General features: G+C 39.7%; 1 protein-coding gene across 1 annotated transcript in view; it reads right to left on the bottom strand.

Annotated features, from left to right (window-relative positions):
* Positions 1 to 20,219, bottom strand: part of LOC118791936 (pleckstrin homology domain interacting protein) — a 55,382-nt gene extending 35,163 nt beyond the window's left edge. The window contains exons 1-12 of the mRNA XM_036549501.1: positions 20,088 to 20,219; positions 19,920 to 19,978; positions 19,805 to 19,834; positions 19,592 to 19,651; positions 16,704 to 16,854; positions 16,496 to 16,594; positions 15,900 to 16,060; positions 5,069 to 5,290; positions 3,767 to 3,867; positions 1,556 to 1,626; positions 824 to 924; positions 670 to 710 (exon numbers count right to left, since the gene is read on the bottom strand). Coding sequence (XP_036405394.1) covers positions 670 to 710; positions 824 to 924; positions 1,556 to 1,626; positions 3,767 to 3,867; positions 5,069 to 5,290; positions 15,900 to 16,060; positions 16,496 to 16,594; positions 16,704 to 16,854; positions 19,592 to 19,651; positions 19,805 to 19,834; positions 19,920 to 19,978; positions 20,088 to 20,127 — 1,136 coding nt within the window. The 5' untranslated portion in view covers positions 20,128 to 20,219. The remainder of the gene's footprint in view (positions 1 to 669; positions 711 to 823; positions 925 to 1,555; positions 1,627 to 3,766; positions 3,868 to 5,068; positions 5,291 to 15,899; positions 16,061 to 16,495; positions 16,595 to 16,703; positions 16,855 to 19,591; positions 19,652 to 19,804; positions 19,835 to 19,919; positions 19,979 to 20,087) is intronic.
* Between the last annotated feature and the right edge of the window lie 670 nt (positions 20,220 to 20,889).

Raw genomic sequence — 20,889 nt, 5'->3', positions numbered from 1 at the left:
CATTTTGTTTCTTTGCATTTTTTTGGTCTTATTCACGCTGCCGATGGTGGAAATGTAATACTTTAAATAACACGCTAAGGTTCAAAGTCATTTATTATTTTGGGGAGCTCCAGGTTGCTGCACAATAAAATGGCCCTCTTTTCATGCTTGCAAGTCATGGCTCAAAGGACTCTTCCACCACACAAGCAAACACTATGCAAGCAGGAAAGAAATGGCCTCAGAAGCTATTATATTCCCGTCACAATTACACATTTTGCATCTTCTGAAGTTTTCCCCATTACTGTTGGCTGCACTTAAAACTTGTCGTTCTTTCAGAGGAATCCCCAGGGCTTTTCCAAGCACTCACTCCATAGTTGTGGCAAGACCTCATTAAAGCGAGAGACAATCGCAAAATTAGGGGATTTTCGGCCGATTTCAAATTAAAAGCAGCTCTTATGTTACAAATAAACTGCCTATTGCAATTGGGTTTTCAGGAAGCTGGAAACTTGCTGAGACTCCTTTGTGGCCTGGCACAGTGTTCACTGCTGTGCAGGTACTGAACGCTTTCTCTTCCCCTTTTTTTCCCTCCTCTTTCTGCTGAATACATCAAATTCTCAAACACCCTGAAGACTTTCAATTTTGCAATGGATGGCTACAAAATTACAATTAATAGGAGGAGAAAAAACATACCTCTCACCACAGTTCGAGAACTGTATGCTGTCAACTTTATCCTGTGGAAAAAAGAAAAGTGAAATCAGTAAAAATTTTGGCTTTCACGCAATCTGGAACGGGACAAATAAGACAACAGATAAGGGTGAATTTAAGCTGCATCACAAATACTTACAGTATGAGATTCTAACTCTGATATTTTCTCAGGCTGGCCAGATCCAAAGAAATATACACGAATGATGTGATCTGTGCTTCCTGTTGCCAAGAACATGCCACCTGAGTGTACAAAATAAAATCAATAATTCAAGGTCATATTCTTTCAATCATACGTCACTTTAAAATGCATTTTAAAAGGGATACATCCTTACTGTTTTTTAAAGCTTTGTCATAAAACTGAATTCCTCCGCTTGCAGAGGGACATGAATTTAAAAACAATAACTGCATGTCCTCAGCCATAGCAATAAGTCTTTACCACACTCAAGCAGAAAAGAAACAAATTTTACAATGTTTTATTTTTTCAAGGCTTATCTGAATTCTCATAGAAAATCCATGTCTTGAACTTTGTCTTAAACCATGCTTGACAGAAATGTTACAACTCATTAAAAAAAAAAACCCTCAATGAGATAAAGGGTCAACAGTGCGATGAAGATGCAATAAATGTAGTTTTTGTTTGCCTGGCCAATATCCTCATCCAGGGCCACTTGCACAGAGGCCTACATTTAGCATAGCATCCATTTATACAGCTGGATATTAAAGCACTTCAGGGTTAAGTGCCATGCTTAGCTTTACAATGGCAGCTCCCTGGCTGGAGGATTGCACAAATGCTCGTTCATAATCCCAGTTTGTTAAGCAGCATGCCTAACTGTTGCCTCAGAAGAGTGTGAGTGAAGCAAGAAGATGGGAGTACCGGCGCTGAAAGAGGAGCAGATCATCTGAACGCCGGGTCTGGGCCGTTCCGTGAACTTGCTGGGTCTATGGCTGCAAACAGAAAACACACACACACACACAGAAAGGCCTTACTTTCCTCATACTCATACCAGTGGTTCATTACAAAGGAAAAGAGCATATACGTCCTTGTGTTCAAATGCATAAAACATTATCATTCACACGTAGAGGAGCAGCTGTTACCCAGCCATGTGTTCAATTTAGGTAAACACTGCAGCCAAACATATTGACTTTGCTTTATTTACATGGCTAAAACAGCAAAACAATGCTGACTTTGCATCCTGCTCCACGCTTGCAATGCATGGTGCTAACCATGGGAATATTAGCAGTGCATTCACAGATGTACTGTATCTGAACCATCTTCTGAGCAAAAGTATATTCAGAGAGGCACTTTACTCAAGCAAGGATGACACACCATGGGGCAAACACAAGTGCAAAAGAAGTCTAAGGTGTGATTTCAAATACACAGAGAAAAGTTCTCCTTCCACCATGTTTTACTCACCCACATTCAGCAGTGGTTAAGCCACTACAGTCAATGGGTCACATGACTGTAATAAAATATTAATTACATAATGAATAATGCCATGAAATGTTCCCACGCAAGCAAAATAATATAATAATAATAAATAATTTGTGTGGGGGGGGGGCTGGGGGCGACAGAGGGGCAGAGGGGTTAGAGACATCTTAGTTTTGAGACATTCTGAGACCTCACTGTCCTGATTGATGTGTTTACACTCTACTGTCTGGTTTCCATGGATGTATTTGGAAAGGTACAAGAAAAGATGGTGGTTTGAGTTTCATTTTTCATTTCTTTATTGTAACAGGCCTCGCTAGCTCATCCAAGAAACACAACCGCTAACTGAACTGAAACTGCTAAACTGTCATACATTTCACTTTTATTTCATTCAATTAAATGTTTAACTATTCACTCAAATGCAGCCTACCCTGACAACAGCAGAGGGACATTTCAAGGGTTAGATTTAAGTATTGATACCTTTTAAGGTATACCTTCAGCTTTTAAGGTAGTTTTCTTTTTCAAAATCAACACAAAGGTTCACAGGCAGACAAAATTTAATTCACAGGTTTCACTTTGCGGGCAAATTTAGAGTGATCTGTTAAAACAAATAAAAATGTCTCCCTGCCTAAATAACAAATTCACGCGATAACTTGCTGACTAACTATTATGTCAAGCTCCATGCTGAATTGATACTGAATGCATGTAATCCAGTATGTAAATAAATGCTATAACCTTTTGCAACAAATTTAAGGTAGTTACCTTCACACATATTATATTACTCATCAATGATTACAATTACCATTACTACTACTAATACTAAATTGTATAATTTCAGTGCTTCTCAAAGAGGTTTTTCAAAGGAAATCCAACATGCCATATGACTCAAGTTGCACATCTGTAAAAGTCGCTAAGTTAATGTAAACAGTTTAAGAAAGTACAAGAGAAATGATTTACAGTTTGTGTTCATTTTGCAGGTTATAAAATTTAAGGACAGAAGAAAACTACTGGGTGGAGTAAGTAATGACACTGCTTGATCAACACTGAAACATAAGTTGCCAAAACAGACATCTAAGCAGCACATGACTGACAGGAGTTACATGGGAGAACAGCATGTGAAAATGAAAGGCAAAATTAGACAGGTAAGTTTTACAGAAGTAGGTCTTATTTGATAAATTCGATTTTAAAAAGGGGGAGGAGGGAGCGGGGGAGGCTCTGATGTACTCAGGCAGGGAAATTCCGCAGTTTTGGGATCGTACGGAAGCAGCCACGCTGAGGTGTAGCTGCACCTGGACTCAGTTTCATAAAACAAGACCTTGGAAGATGTCACTCTGCCAACCTTGCATCAGACGCTCGCAGTGAATGCCATGCTAAAACCGAGGAGGAGCGGTGAGAGCCTGACAACCCCCCCCAGCCCGTCTGAGACTGACAGAATGTCACATCATGAGCTACTCCGAATTTTTTTATCTCATTGTGAGTCGAGAACTGACAATAGAGCAGATTGTTATGTTGTCGTTTGCAGGGGAACAGTCCAAAACAAACAGAAAGGCAGAAGACTCCTTTATCGTCTCTGTACCTAATTTGAAAGTGCGTGTTGTACTTTTGAGAAGACTGCTCCATAGCATGTGTTCGCGGTGACTGGAAGAGGGAGCAGCTGACCTGAATTTCAGCGTCCTGGCGTCCCACTGCCAGAAGCAAATGGAGCCGTCGGCTCCGGTGGAGGACAGGTATCTCTTGGTGCCACTGCACAGCGGGGAGAACTGGAACAGATCACAGAGTGCAGAATTAACGCTAACTCCACTGCTTCAGCCAGAGGAACACTGCAAAACAGCACTGCACAACCTGGTCATTGCACAAATAGCAGCAAATCATCTGGGAAATGTTTCTCTCTCTCTGCACATATGCACATACTGTACATGTGACATTGTGTGGGCGTGTGTGCACGCTTACCAGGACTGTCATTTGATGAAAATAATTTACTGATTATGTCCTTTCCATCAGCTTAATTAACTGGATTAATGGATCTGTGATTTTTTTATTTTTTTTACAGTTTGTTACACTTGACATGCATTTTCTGTGTATTTTTCACTTCTACATGCAGACATCTGTGTATTTACTGTAAACACCCCTATGTTTTATTGGGAGAATTAAAAGAGTGAAATCTGTGTGACTGTTTGTAACACACTGTGCTCAGCAATATTAACTGGTTGACCACTTGATGCAATCCTCACAGCTATAGAGGCAACAAGGCTTCTTGGTTTGTTTTGATGTAGTCAAGGCTTTGAGCATGAAATGTGAGTGCATAGAGATTTGATAGCTCAGTGGCAAAAACAGTGGCACTGCCTTACTGGCCTGCCTCTCCTTGACTTTCCTGAAATGTGCTGTTAGCCTTAGTACAAGAATGTTTTGCACATAAATGATAATGTGCAAAACTACCACTGTAAAACTGCTGAAAACAAACTTTAATGTTAACAGTAAACTCTGTTTTTATGCAACAGGGTAAACTGTACATGTAAGAGTTGTGTGTGTGTACAGCTTGTTGGCTATAACAGCTTGGTTGCCATTAAGAGTGGGAAAGGCAGCAAAGGGTAAAACCCAATTTCAATCTAACTAGTGAACTAATGTTTTAGATAATAAGAACCCATTAATCAAATCAGCACCACAGTACTAAAATATATTTATACACAAACATAATTGTACACATATGTCTGACAGACAAAGACATTTATGCAACATGGTTTCCCAGCTGGTGCATGCACTTGTCTCAGAGAAATTCAAACAGATTCGCCATCCCTGTCATTTCTCATATGACCACAGAGCACCGTCAATATTCCCAGGGAGCTGACAAGGTCACTGTGTCAAAATAAAAAAAAAGAGAATCAGATCTCGCCAGTGCCTCTACCGCAAGTCTGGGGTCGGCGTGGAGCCGCACCTGGCCCGCACCACAGTGGCGGGCCTTACCTGCAGCGAGGTGATGGAGGCGCCGTGGCCCTCCAGCACAGCCAGCGGCGCGCAGGTCTGCAGGCACCAGACGCGGATCATCTTGTCGCAGCTGCCCGCAGCGATCATGGTGTTCTCATAGTTGACGGCCATGTCCGAGATCTCGGCGGCGTGACCGCGGAGGGTGGCCAGAAGGCGGCCGTCATCGGTGGCCCAGATCTTCACCAGGCAGTCATCGGAGCCCTGAGTATAAAAATAAATAATCACTCCGAGGGTGACCAAAGTGTCACTGATATCCCTTTCGGAGTCCCTCCATGTCCTCCTGCTTGTTAGCTGTGACAGGGTTGGCCAAATCTGCCAGCTGACCTGGATATGACTTTTCCCATGCTGTTGAGAGGCTGTTTGTGCACACACACCTCAATCAAGCAATCTATTCAAAAGTATTTGTTATAGTGGATTTTTTGAACTGTATGGTCACAAGAACTGAAAAGCAACAGACTAAAATGCATCTTTGAGAAGAATCCCGAACTCCAGAAAACCCCCAAAAAATAGTGAAAACCTGGAAAATTTTTCCAACCCCAAGAAAATGCAGTCACGACAAATGAGTGGAAAACACGTATATGGAATCCCTGAACAGAATTCTGACGACTAATCATGATGCAACCAATTGTCTGTCACTACCAAGATCAGCATTCTGAACTGCAGCCCATACACAAACTAGGGCTGTACACACATTACGAAGAGCATGTGAATAACACGCTGGTTTCATCAATCAGAAATACTGCAGCCCTGACCTGAGAGGCAACATGGCTATTCAACACAAGATATTCAAAGAGCAGCAAGTCGTTCCAGCCTGGGTTCAGTTTCGTTCTACACATTGCATTTTAACCACCTAACAGATTTAGAATTCTGTTAAAAGGGAGGACTAAACAGACAGATAATAAACACAGCAATGAGAAAGAATGGAAACCAAAATAAAGATCTGATCATTCGATTCCTCTCTCTGTCTTGAGTTGTGTCTTTGGCTCGTTTCCTGTTCTCCCACAATTTCAACATGATCCAAGGCCGCAGAAAAATAAGTCAATTGTTTTCCTCATCAAAAACTAACATTACCCCAGGGCCAATAATTCTCCAAGACTAAGTGTCTAAGCCAATGTACTGTTAGAGGAGCATTACTCTCAGCTCCCGCTGTCTAGTCCACTTTAAGTAAATTCACTGCACAATACTTTCAATCATGATCAAAACATTACATCATGTTTGCTTATCAGACACTCTTATCCAAAGCAGCCTGAACGGTTTACATTTTTCACATGTTAACCTTATACAGCGTGATATTTACTGAGGGAATATGGGTTAAGTGTTTTGCCTAAGGGTACAACACGCAGTGGCCCACATGGGGATCAAACCCGCAACCTTTGGTCCTTACCCCTACACCACACTGCTGTCATAGAACACACTCTTTATATAATAGAAGAAAGCTTCTACACTTGTGCACTGTATATAATTTGTTTGAAGTACAACAGCTTTCTTTTCATATAAAGAAAAACCAATCCATAGCAGGGGCTAAAATAAACCATGTTGCCAATTACTTGAAAAAATATAAATGTTCCTGTTTTGAATCAGTAAGCACAACATCAATAACAACTTGAAACACACAAAAAATATATATGCAATATCTTTTTAGGATAAAGAAGATTAATATATATTTATGAATAGAATTCTCAACAAAATTTTAGCTTAAGGTTTTAAAATTTAAGCTTGAGGTTTTTGAGCTTTGGCCACACCTGAAGTTCACATCCTACCCAGCATCACCCAGACTTTTCCCTTCTTATCTCTGGGAAAAGCCTAGTCCTACATTAATCAACAGTTTATTCTAGGACAAAGACACAAAAATATCATGCAACCCTATTTTGGTACTACTGAAATCTGCATGATGCAGCACTAGCCTATTGACTCATTTTCTTTTGCCCTCTTCTCTCTTGCATCTCTAATATGTTACCGTTGCTTATTTCATTCTTTTGGCTTCCCACAGCCAGCGGAAATTTGTTTCAAAAAAAGCTCTCGCTCTTGTCAGGGTCGTATCTTCAATCTATTATCTTTTCCTGCACTCTCTCATACCCCGATAGCACTTCCTTCTGGCTGACTATCTCTGCCATCTCTTTGCTCTCCCATTTCTAGATTTCAATCTTCATTTTCACTTGCTTCTCAATGGTAGAATGAACTGCCTGTGAAATCCATAGAAAGACTATGTAGCCTGCTACTACCTTCTTGGAAGGTCCTCCTTGGGGCTCCCAGGTGGCTCAGTGGTAAAGGCAATTGTCTCGAACGCAAACAGAGTCCTATAGCCCGGGTTTAACCCCAACTGTATCATCAATGATGACTGGGAGCCACAGCAGCAAAGCAAATCGACTTTGTTTCGCTAGGTACAGGGGTGGATATGTGAGCACAGGCCTCCTCGTCTCACCAGTGTCAGGCACCCTTTGACTCATCAAGCACCAACAGGTTACCGTACTGTACTCCAGTTGCTGCTAACTTCACTATAACGTGCTAGAAGAATTTTTATGGTGAAAAACAGTCGCTGTCGGCATGCAGGAATATCAGAGAATTGCACTCACTACATCCAGCATTCCTGTGCAGGTGCTCATGGTTCTACGGCTGGATAAGTCTAGCATGCAACTGGCAAGTCCAGCGGGGAAGAAAAAAAGGGGAAAAAAACGTAATGAAGAAGTATAAATTATGTCCTTCACAAATAAAACATCTTTAAAAATACTGTATGCTTCCGCTTCTCCTTCACTGTTTTTCCCCCAACTGTGTCTTCATTTATCATGTTCCATTTGCTGACAGTCTCCACACATAATGTTATTAAATGCTGTTCTGTAATTCATATTCTGTTATTGACTGCTTCTGTAAGATCACCTGTTTGTTGTTGTAATTATTCGAATTTGTAACCTGTCTTGCTTTGGCACCTCATATTTGTACTGTCACTGGATCCTTGCTATTATTCTAACTTGCAACTTATTTGTCACACTTTTGCACCTTATGTCTGTGATATTGCTGGTTGGTTGTAATTATTCCGATTCGTGACCTCATTCCCTTTAGCATCTTAAAATCTTGAATGACATTTAGCATAAAACAGAAGCTTGAGCTGTTCCTCAAGACTGACATCTGGGTTCTACATGTTACCGTGCACCTCACCAACTGACCAGTAAACCTCTTTGGCTGGCTATACCATATTAAACATATCACTGTTGTTCAAAGGCAAATCTGATTCACAAGATGGTGCATCACCATTGTACCTTTAAGTAAAGCACTTATCCTTAACTGCTTGAAGTATCCATCAGTATTCAGACATTATATAAAATATGAGCTATTCACATCATCCTGGATAAGAATGGCTGCTCTTCAAATAAATAGAAACAGCAGCCTAATAATGTTTGGGTATGCCTGGTGATGGTGGAAATTTTTTAAAACCCTCCTTTCAGACATCTGGGAATAATACTACTCTCGTTCACAGAAATTTACATCACACAAACTTCTCATTCATGTAGTTAACATTAACTTTAAGTAAAATAAATTCTAGATAAAAAGGTAATACATTTAACACAGTCACATTCCCCAATACAAATTCTGTCACTACAACACCCTAAGTAAGCAACACGATATATTTGGCTTACTGATGGTCTATTGTTATTATTATAGATTTCCCCTCGAGATTCTGTGACAATAATTATATGACACTATTTGATCTTCCACATTATTATTCTGGTCGCATTTACACAGCTAGATAATTGCTAGTTATTTATTAGATGTAGCAACACATTAAAGAACAAAAACAATAACACTGACAACAATGTGACTCAACACTTCACTTATGTAGAAACATCTGACTAATCTTCTGACTTGGGATCTAAAACAAAAGCAAAATTCGCTTTAATCACATTCATTATAACATGCACATCAAATGCAGTTTTTATAACCAATCCCACTGGCACAACTAAAGCCTTTGTTCTTCCTTAGTCAAAGGCAGTCATACCTTACAACTGTTTTAGAAAGCCATCCTGGTCCTTTAGGGATATTGATGTAGCATTCAGTTGCCTGTAAACATTCAGAAGTGGAATTCATCCACTGACACAGGGCTGAGAGAGAGCTTGCCCCCATACTGACATGCTGCAGATGTACTTTGGGTCTGAGTTAGCCAGAAACACTCACGGCACATGAGAAAGACAACTTATCACTTTCATATTTTAATAAACAAGCACTTCTTCTGTCAACTTTAAAAACCTGGCCCTTCTGAACGGGATGAATGTCCTCTTAACCTGATGTTGTTCTTCACTCAGCAATATGCTGCAGACGCAAAGGCTGTCAAGGCTAGCATGCTGCAGCTGCTAAATGGGGGCGGCCTCAGGTTCTACCTCCGTTCTTCTGACGCATGCTGGAGGGAACAAGGAGCGTGGTCATATTTTTCACTACGCTATGATGGTGACCCTCACCGGGGTGAGGTGCTTATGATAGGGGACCCATGTGCCGAAGGGCTACCAACGCAAAAAGTAACATACGAGCCAAAGCCTACCTCCGATTGACGTGAAAAAGAAACAGACTGATCAAAAAGACGTCTGGCATCAGTTTAGGGGGAAAGAAAAAGAAAACACTTTTTTGTTTTGCATAACAAATTTAGTCCACATGAACCTCTGGGTGATTGGTCCATTTCTTTTCATGTAACACCCCCCACCTTGTGAGTCCTTTGGCTCGCCGCAGCCACACACAGTGAGTGCCTCAAAGCCTAAACTCAGAGACAGGCCTCTTCAGCTATTTTCCCACACTCACCCTCACACTTGAAAGTAGAAGACAGGACTGTGCACTGAACTGATACCAATGCTGTGCTTAACAGTGGAGACTGAAAACCCACCAAACCATTAGATATTAGGATATAAAGAAACATGTATGTACACCTCCCTCAAAAAAAAATACAAATACTAAAATGGTGTGTAAAGTGTAGTTGTGTACTTTTTAAAACACAGGAAACAGGAATTTGATTTCGTGATAACATACATCAGCAAGACTTCATCCATGCAGCACTACAAAGAATTCCCCCGATTCTATAACAACCGAAAGGCAAGGAGAGCTTTCAGTCTAACCTCCTGATAGTAACAGGCTGGCGTTTGACCTAAAGCAAAATTGTTCAGAAAAAAAATTCATTCAACTCACCTGTATACGCAACTATAATGACTCAGTCTTAGTATGACTAGAAATATAACTTGTGTTTGGGATTGTGTTTTTACATAATTTAGGCTAACATCTTAAATTATTATCACTATCGCAAGAGTGGAAATAAGAACTGACAGCCAGAAGCACTGGGACACAGCAGCACCAGAGCGGCCAATACCAGTCTCTCTGTATGGGACAGTATTCATGAGCAGACAAAGTGCCCTGGCAGCATACAGCTCTACAGAGATCAAGACACAGCTTTTCGCCTCCCCTCATTCATCTGGAAGACAATTACATGTTGAAGTCCTGTCATCAAGCGTTTCCACACATTTCCAGAACAGCCCTCATTCAATACTTTGCCATTGTTTGGCCCATTTGCGTCCCAAGAGAGCACTAACTCGCTTTAACAGCCACACTTCCCTGTGTCCTTCTGCCCATTTGGCTGAAGTTCAGTAGGACTGGGTTTGGTAAGTAAATGAATAGGACCTTATGGGAAAACCTGGTTGGTGTAAGAGGTGGTGTTGATGGGCCAGTAGAGGAAAGTCTTACAGTACCAATACACCGAGTGAAAAACCCATGCCCCAGCGCAATGATAGCGACATTGTGTGCTAGGAAATTCCATCTTTCAGAGGAGAAATTTAAACCACAGCCCCAATTCGCTTTGTCGTGAAAGACCATGTGGCAGTTTTTAAAAAGAGTAGGTGGTTCTGCTGTGTCCAGGCAAAACTTCCAAAACTGACCATTTAATTATCCTCCATCTATACTGGTTAAATAAATAAATATGGTGAATATTCTGGTGCACAATAGCTGTTACACATCACACAGATCACCCTCTATCCAAACCTCCTGTCCTTGCAAAGATTCTGAATTCACTAGGCAACTCTCAGCATACAAACACTGCCCATCAATAACATCCTAAGCGAGGCTCAGTCTGGTTTTAGGACTGAACACAGCATCGTATCTGCAGTGCTTACAGTGTCTAATGATGTTTTAAATGCCCTTGATAAAAACAGCACTGTGCTGCCCTGTTTATTGATTTATCTAAGGCATTGCTCTCAGTGGACCATGAGCTACTCTTTGCTACTCTCCAGCGTTGGTCTAAGCCACAGGGCTGTTAGTTGCTTCAGGAACTACCTTACTAACAGAACTCACTGTGTTAATATAGAGGGTCACAAGTACTGGCACTAGCAAGACTGGCAGAGATGTACCTCAAGGTTCCATTTTGGCTCCAGACATGTTTTCCCATTTTCATCAATGACATCGGAAAAATCCTTAAAATCAGCTACATTCCATCCGTATGCATTAGCCCACATTACATTCATTTAGCAGACACTCTTATCCAGAATGACTTCTGGTCCAAAAGAACAGTAGTGCATCCGTTCAAGTTGAATGAGCAACAGTGTCAGACCAGGCTATCAACACTCCCAGGCCAGAGAGCGTGAGCGTAACACTATTCAAGCCCTACCACAAGTTAAATTGTGCAATCTGAGTAGGCAGCCTAGAAACGTATACAGATGATACTGTCATCTATACAGGACGTCCTCCCCCCCACACAGGCTATGGAAGATCTCCAGTCCACCTCTCAGTCTCTGCAGGCCAGTCAACATGACTTAAAGTTACTTTAAAAATTCTAAAGTAAACACAATGCATTTAGTTAAGTCTTGCTCCCAGCTTGCTGATCTCAGGATTGTTATATCTGGAGGAACACAAATTGAAATAGTTTATCCCTACAAATACTTGAGCATATGGCTAGATGACAAGCTCACCTTTAAAACTCATCTGGATAACCTTTGTAAAAAGCTAAAGGTGTAAATGGTTTTTTTTATTAAAATGCATAAATTACACATATGTATATACATAATATATTAAATAAATAAAAAATAAAAACATGGCTACATACTGGTAGAAGTTAAAGCACTGCACTTTAAGACTGATGAAAGGTGATCCTTAAATTGAATTCATCATCATCATCATTTAACTGCTGCACCAGTTCTAAAACAACAGACATATTTTGTTGCCTGAGAAAACTAAGTGCTGGGCTGACTTAATCTAAATTATTTAAAATGTACTGGGATTCAGCTTTTTAAAGCATCTGCCTGGTACCAGAAAACAACCTCTCCAGTTTTCTCAAACAGAACTTCACATGTTTAATTATGACACAAGTCCTAAAAAAAACCTATGTTGTCTTATATGGAAGCTGAACATGCTATGTGTTTAAGCCTTGCAATTGTTGCATATGTTTATCCTTTTTCTGATAAATGATTAAACAGTATTGCTTTCAAAATAAATTTTATTTCCTAGTAGAATTTCAAACACTGTAAAAGCCAGTACAGAAGAACAATTAACTGTGGCCTGATAGGCAGCCCAGCATTTTATATAAGTGTACCTTCCAAAGATTACCACTGTCAAATATATTGATTATGGCAGCTTCTAAACTTACAAACTGCTTTAAAAACATTGCTAATACATGGCTATTAAGTGACCAGACACAAAAAATACCAAAAGCACAACTGATATTTAAATACATTTTTTCAAGTTCAAATGTTTACAGAAATCTGTAACTTATTACACTGCCAAAGAAAAAGGTCAGTTTGTGTTGTACTGACATTCCTTACATTAGGGAATTGATGAGTAAAATGAACACTAATATACATCAGAAATAAGTGTCCAAGAAAAGTATGTCTGCTTGAAACCCAATAAAATAACACAGTTAAACCAGGCATAGCTACAAACTACTGTGAATCCAAAACATTCAGTGCAAAATGAATTCACGTGGCCGGCCACACGCAATGTCCTCGAGGGTTACGACTGGCTCCCAGGCCGCACTCTATTAACCCAAGATTAAAATTGAGAACGCCCTCCTGTTTAATTCCCTCCTATCTGTCTATACAGCTAATCAGTACATTTCAAGTTCTATTATGTGTACACCACTGAAGTGTTAAGTCATTCTTCCAACCAGAGGGAATGACTAACATTCAACAGAAACAGAAACACAGTATGACTGGCAGCTATAAAAAGAAAATGCTTTAAGATGAGAATTCTTAAAATAGGCCCTGGATGAACAACAAACCCTGCTACGTATGACCACAACTACCAAAGCTGAGAGAGTGCGTTTCATTTAAGAGACAAAGTCACACAGCAGAGAAAGGGCCAAATAAATAATACTCTGTACCCATAGGAAATTCCACCTAACACAATAGGTGCCTTGGGGTGAAGCAATTTCACAAGTATGTTAGGATATGGAACTGACTGCTTAAAGTATTAACAGCCTTGAGGATGATGTAGGCCTATATAACAAGTGGCCAATACCCTTGCAAACTCCAAAAAGCACAAGTACAGCCTTATACCCAACATTATTCATAATATAAGCAGTGATGTAGCACTACTGTAGTTACTGTAGTAGTATGACATTAGGTTTCTCTTTTGGATTCAATGTCCAGAAATGGTATCTGAATAAAGTCCAGCTTCACTTGTCTTCTGTTCTTGTTTTTTTATTTACCTGTTTATTTTTTCTCCTACACTTTACTTCCCAAAACCTCAAACATTGTGCATGTCAGCAATATATGATATAAAAAGCAAGCACAGTCCTGCTGCCTCTGATTACAATAGATACAATTTTTTTACCCAAAATTGAAAAATCTCCAAGCCTGAAGTAACAATCAAAATGTGGTTTTGTGTTGTCTGATGGAAAACAGACAGAATGAGGAATGACACAAATGGGTGAAAGCTATCAAAAACAAGTATGTGTAGATGTCCCACACCCAGGAAAGCATTTGGATTTCTTAAGGAGGGAATTCTAATAATACTGTTGTATGCATCAGGCTCCTCTGACTCCTGCACTAGCATGAGTGTCTCTTTTTCTATAAAGCTTAATGTGACGTAGCATGTGGTGACTATTTCTGTTGTGTGAACACTTCTTTCACGTTCAGTGCTCCTGGAGAGTGGAAAGCACTGAGCATGGAGGTAAACCTGGAACTGAGCCAAATCAGCCCCAATTACAAGACAAGAGCCATCTTTTTCCATATTTTTGAAATAGTTACACCTGTGTGAAATTGCACTGAAGCTGGCTGTGCAGCACAGAAGCGAAGGTAATGGACGTGTGACTAGAAGTTTGCAGGATGGATTCTGGGTGGATGCTGTTGTTATACCCATAAGCAAAGTACTTAACCTTATTTCTACAGTAAATGTGCAGCTGTTGACAACATATGAAACTACAACACCACTGTGTAAGGACATTGCCTTTGTAGATACATACTAACTATAACAATGACTGTACAGAAACCCTTCTATTTCAGTTCCAATTTCAGAATTTATATACGGTATTTCAAGACTACAAGGGTCTCCAAAATTAATCTCTCCATATATAAGGTATTGCCTTTGATTAATCAAAAAGAACCAGAAATAACCAATACTAAATGAATGAGGTACAGTTGCTTCAACACACCCAATGTAGTGAATATATCAAGTACATTTTCTGACCATGAAAACAGCATTTGAAGTATTCCCTCTGTTTCAGCTGTTATTGTCCATCTTTGGCCTGACTCTCAGCACCAAAATAGACATAAACCAGAATAAATCTGAAGCAATTTCCCAGAGAGAAAATCAGTTTTTCATTCCACAAATTTTGATGTGTAATTTTCATGAACTTTGTAGTCAACCGTGGACCAATTCAAAGGCAAAGTTGATGCAAGGGCCAAATGACTAAACAAAGCTGTTTTCATGACCGTGTAAACCAGCAAAGAAAGGCTCCACAACTCATAGCTGATTCTGAGAAAGCAAAGCCAGCCTGGCATTCTAAGACAACTTCTCACAAGTATGTCCAGGACACCTTGTTCTCATAGAACTTCAGAGGGCAATTTTAACTGGATAAAAAAAAAAAAACAACAAACACTTTTCATGGTTAATTCTGCTTTCAACACTGCCGATGATGTCACAAAAGTTCTCATCACTATGTAATCACCCAGCCTGGCTTGATTTCTTTCAGATAACTTGCCTTCTGTTTTAGGTAGGAAGGTAGAAATTACTCTGCACTTATGAACCAACCCATGCACCCCTGCACAAGCTTACTTGCATTATGTAATGTTGGAACTGACACTTGATGTAAAAAATGTGACTATCATGAAAGGATTGCCAGGGGCAAACTTCAGTCCTGAGGATGTGTAATGTCTCAAGTAAATAAACTAACAACAGAAAATTAAGCAAGAATCCCAAAAAACAAGATTTTAATGAGACAGATTAAAATAATTTGTGACCAATATTCTTTAAAATGTAGAATCCGTTATGACAAGAAAATCTGTTAATTGGGTAATATTTACCCAATTATAAGTTTCAACCACGGTGGTTAATCCACTCCTTTACTTTTATGTTTCCCAAAAAACAATTGTAAACACAATAAACATGATCAACAGCAGCCCATTTCCATTCCAACTCAAAACATATGATTCTTTAAAATTTGCATAAATTCTACATTCCTCCATCTTTTTCTATACAACTGTACAAAATTGTATACACCCAACGTACCTAATACGCACTTGTTTGCATATTCTGCATCAGGCAAATAGGCATATATAATTGTCAATGAAGACACCCAAAGAGCAAAAACCACATCAACAGACCCAGTAGCAACTGTAGGAAGATCACTCCTTACCGTGAATATCCTGCGACCAGTGCGGTCGAAGGTGACGCAGTACACCGACGACAGGTGTCCCAGGATGCGCTTGTGCATCTTCATGTGTTGGTAGACTGCTGTGGGGACCAGCTGACCGAGGCGGTACGTTCCATTGAGCCTGCGGCCGTGGGCCGTCTCCACTGGGCACACAAAGCACACAGGTAAAGGCTCTGATTCGGCCTCCTCCACTTCCACACACTTACAGTGTCCACATACGCCAATCAGAGCCACCTCTGCACATTACCCATTAGATGAACCACACTGGTGCTAAGTCTTTATAAAGAGTAGAGAATTTCTTTTTGAAAAAAAAAAAGGAATGAACATTCTCAAAGTTTAAATGTGTGAAGTCCACGTATCCCTATATATAAGCTTGATTTATTTCAATGACAAGGCAAAAATGTTCTCTTGTGATGCATAACTTGCATCAGCCACTACAGAAACATGAGTAAACCAAAAAAAAGTGACTCAGCAATATTAATCATCATTATGACTGTGACATTTTTTTACTTCATCAAACACATGTAAGGCAACTAAAGCTTCACCTCTCAGTCAATAAAGACACAGTAAGTCTTTACCAATATTAGGAGGGCTTCCATAGATTATTGGGGGCTCTGGGGGTCTGCCACAGTGCAGGGCTGCTAGGGCAGATCCTTTCCACACCACATGCTTGCAACCTGCAATCCGAAATGCAAACAATATACTGTTACACTTCAGAAAGGAGCTACAGCCAGCTAACATACTGCACAGGCTGACAGAGAGCCGCAAGCTTTTAACACCACATACTCTTATTTGTGCGAAGCAGAGACTGACGTCCGGCTCCCAGGAGGGACTGCACTCCAGGAACACTGGCTGGTACTTCCTTCTCCAGAAGAGGTCCGATGCGCTGGCATATCTGCAGCAAGTGGTCCGGAGCTATGTGCCTGTACAGCTTCACCTTCAGGGACAGAATAGCAAGCGCATGAGACTGTGCTCAGACATCTATCAGACATCTCCTTGTCCCCCCTCCCCCCCCAAGTGGCTATGACTATAACTGCACAACTGTATCATTCATTCCACATATTTTATTGCATATTTCAATCCTCAGACATTCACCACACTCTGTCATGCATAATAAAAAGTAAATGTCATACAATGCATACATGCAGGTTTTTTAGTTTATGACAAAAAAAAAAACTAATTTACCAACGCAGGGAAATATATTATTATATAAGGACAAGATGATCAATTCAGAACTTCTCTGTGTAGGAGCAGTAGCACCACCAAACTTACCAATCGGCTGTTGGTAAAAAGGACTTCAGAAGTGAGTGACAAAAAGGTAGATTACAAACTTCCAGAAATACTCCAAGCATGAAATGTTAAGTATAAATGTTGATGAGATGACAACTATACACAAGCGCACCTGAAATCATAAGTACTAAGGTGTACACATCAAGGACTGCCTTTATCTTAAAGTGCACAAAACCCAGCTCACGATTAATGTTCTAGATATCTCCATGTAAAAACACCAGATATGCTTGTATATACTGTACATATGTATGCATGCATGCATGCACAGTATGAGTGTATGTGTATGTGCAGGCATGCATGCATGCACATGTTTATGAAGACCACACAATTTGCAATTTTAACATTCAACATATACGCAGTCTCTTAAAAAAATCCGTGAAAACTTAAAATAATTCAAACTGATGTGTTTAGTGAATTGAGCACAACACACATCTTTCTCAGCTCATCCTGGGCAGCTGTTGTGACCCTTGACTTCTAAACAATTAATCCTCATAAATAATAAAAACAGTGGGGGGACGTGGGGGTAAAGTAAGTAAATAAGAATACTGCTTATTTTCTTGATTTCAGTACCTCAGAACAATTATCATATAATGGCAGACATTACACATCCCTTGGATATTATGCTGGTATGCATCACAACTGGTTAACATCAACGCCTGTAACTTCATTTAAAACGCTATGCACCGTTCATAAAAGCTTATTTGAGAAGAAGAAAAAAAAATCTGCACACATTTGTATTCACTCTACAACGCTATTTCCATTTCCACAACGCCCTTTATCTGCAAATTCAGCAGTCGTGTCCTGCGCCTCTCTGATAATTAATGTTGCTTTAATTGCATTTAAAATCATCTTATTGGTCGACTAAAATGATCCCCGTTCCATAGCTGATGAGGCACGCGCCCACATCGCTGTGCAATAGAATGCACAGCAGTCGATGGTCAGAGATTCGTACATGTCATTGAACAATTATTGCCTTATTAAGTGCCATCTACTGCAAATAATTATATACCTACGGTTAGGCTACATTAAAAGGCTCAGCATTGGGGAAATCTTTGTCACTATGATTAAATGCGCCAGAAATTACAATTCTAATAAACGAATATTAATAACAATAATAATAACAACAAACGCGATTTTTCGTGTTAAGATTATAATTCATACTGAAAAATGTGTCAGCGACAAACTGTAAACAACGTTAAACAATTTAAAATAGTGCGAGATGTAATCGCACCATTGTCTCACAGTGGAATGCCTTAGTTCCGAATTTGCTTAAAACTGAAAGATCCACGTTTAAGACTAAAACCAAATAACAATTACAAGTGGCATGTATTTGCAGTTAAATTTGCTGCAATATTTACCATTCATGGAGGTCATGACAGCCTTAAATGATAAAACAATCTAAATCAATTAAAGGCAAATTGCAATTACAAACACCATTGAGAATTACTGTATAGATCTGTTAATATATCGATAACAAGGTATGATTTAATCTCGGAAAATGACGAAGAAATAAATGTATCCTAAAGAGCAAATTATAGGGATAAAAACTTCCTTTGTTACTCGACTGAAATGGCAGATATGAGGGATAATAGCTTTATTTGGTAACCACAAACTTTTACCAAATAAAACTTCAACACATTTTCTATTAAATATGCTTACAAATAACTTAAGACACTGAATAAGCTTGTTACTATGTAACACATTTGGGTATTTCCTAATGATGATAATGCAATTTATTTCACCGAAAAGGCGTGAAATATGTTAAAACAACAACAATAATAATAATAATAATTTGATATTACCTTTAGATTGCAAAGAGATCCTCTCCGAGTTGCATGTCTTCAGTTTATTTACCCACTCCAAACAGATTTTGTCCATGTATGAAGCTCCAGAACTTAAAACATGCCATTTTCCTTTAAAACTTTTCTCTCCCATTGTGCATTCTGTATTCATGTTTGTCAAATCCTAATGCTTTATTTTAACTAGTTAGTCATCATGTTGTGTATTTTACAGTGTGGCTTCCACTGAATTACATTGAGAAGAGCGCCTCCATCTCTAGTTACTGCTCTGTTAGGGCGCTCTGGCGCAATAGTCCCTCCTCCGGTCCCTGTATGCTCCTACAACACAACATTCATGACGTATCTTTATTTCTAGTACATTTTTCCAAACTATTTAAATCTTATGGACATGCCTGTCACCAAACTCACACACCAGGGTCAATGGGAATTCTGGACTCACACCTCGTGGATCTTTAATTCCTAGTACGTTGTATTTTTACGGTATAACAATTTAAAGTTTTTTTTTCCTGATTTAAAAATTGCGGGAAATTCAATTTTTATTTTGCTCACTAAAAAAAGTTTTTCTCGGTTATAGAGATCCCTTACCAAATTTTCGTAAGTCCCGGGGTGTTCTTTTCCCGTCCAGTCTGTTCTTTTCGGCAGTAGCTATAATCAAATTACAAGGTTATCTTAGTACTGTTTTAGTTTAGAATGCGTCCAGTTGGGTATTTTAAAAATTAAATCAGAAATCTGTCTTAAATTAACATCAGAAAGTACAGTGCAGCGAGATGCATTGCAAGCAAGCCCTGTGCTGCTTACCTCCTTCTCCTCCGCTTCTTTTATCAGGGTCTGAAAAGCCGAACAAAAACACAAAATTACACAAAAACCCTTCGCAGGGATATTGTAAATTAATCTATAATACCAATTTACCCACCTCAGCTGCGTTTTGGCAAGGTCCAGCTTCCAAAAATCGGGCTATTAGGAAGTACAGCTCTGCGAGGGGAAAAATACATGAGCTACATTAGATTGGAGGAGGACGTCGTGGGCAAATGAAGGAATATAAAAATCTTTCGACGATCTATTTCCAACCATCTCTACTCACCAGATTTCAACTGCGCGACGTGTTTACTGTCAGAAGCCATTTTTTGTGTTTATTGTAAAGGATAAGGTGTGTGCCTGTGCTATGAAATGGGTATTAGTGTCTGCCCTATAGCTGTCACTGTTTATTCACCAGGAAGAGTCTCTCCTCCTCCATTCAGCCAACACACAGGCAGGGTGAGCAAGCAGACCCGGCTGGGTTTTTTCCTTCCGCGCTTCCAGTATGTAGTCCCCAGAAACCCGACGTGGTTCTGACAAACACACCGGACAATACACCAATAATATAAAACCTTTTTTGTTTACAAACGTCAATCGTGCAAATATAACTGCTAAAGGGTTCAAATTGGTTGTTTTGTTTTGTTTTATTTTTTCTTTCCGCCCCCCCCACACACACAGTACAAGCCCTTTGCGTAGGAATACCACGTAGTTTCTTTTACGCACGCACAGGGACGTTGAGGGTGGCTGAAAACGGCAACATTGGAGAAAAAGGAAGCATGTCGCAAAGAAATAGTGGCTTCAACAAATGGCCAGATGTACCGTGTCAAGTCGTTTCTGAATCAGACACGAAATATTTTTATTGCGCTTAGCAAGTGTAAAAGTGTCTCCTTGTAAACAAACTCCAGCTAGCCGTCGAGGTAGCGATAGCTATCAAGGTAACTAGCAGCTGCCATATTGCAGACGTTAAAACATTTCTCACTGTTAAAAACACTCAGATGTTATTGTTTTCGTGTAAACGTATGTGTGTTTCATAACTGCAGGAAATTTATGTTGGGCAATGGAATTGGTTATTAATTTAAAATATTTTA

Source organism: Megalops cyprinoides, chromosome 17, assembly GCF_013368585.1.
Source record: "Megalops cyprinoides isolate fMegCyp1 chromosome 17, fMegCyp1.pri, whole genome shotgun sequence".
NCBI lineage: Eukaryota > Metazoa > Chordata > Actinopteri > Elopiformes > Megalopidae > Megalops > Megalops cyprinoides.
This window is presented reverse-complemented; position numbering and strand designations above follow the sequence as displayed.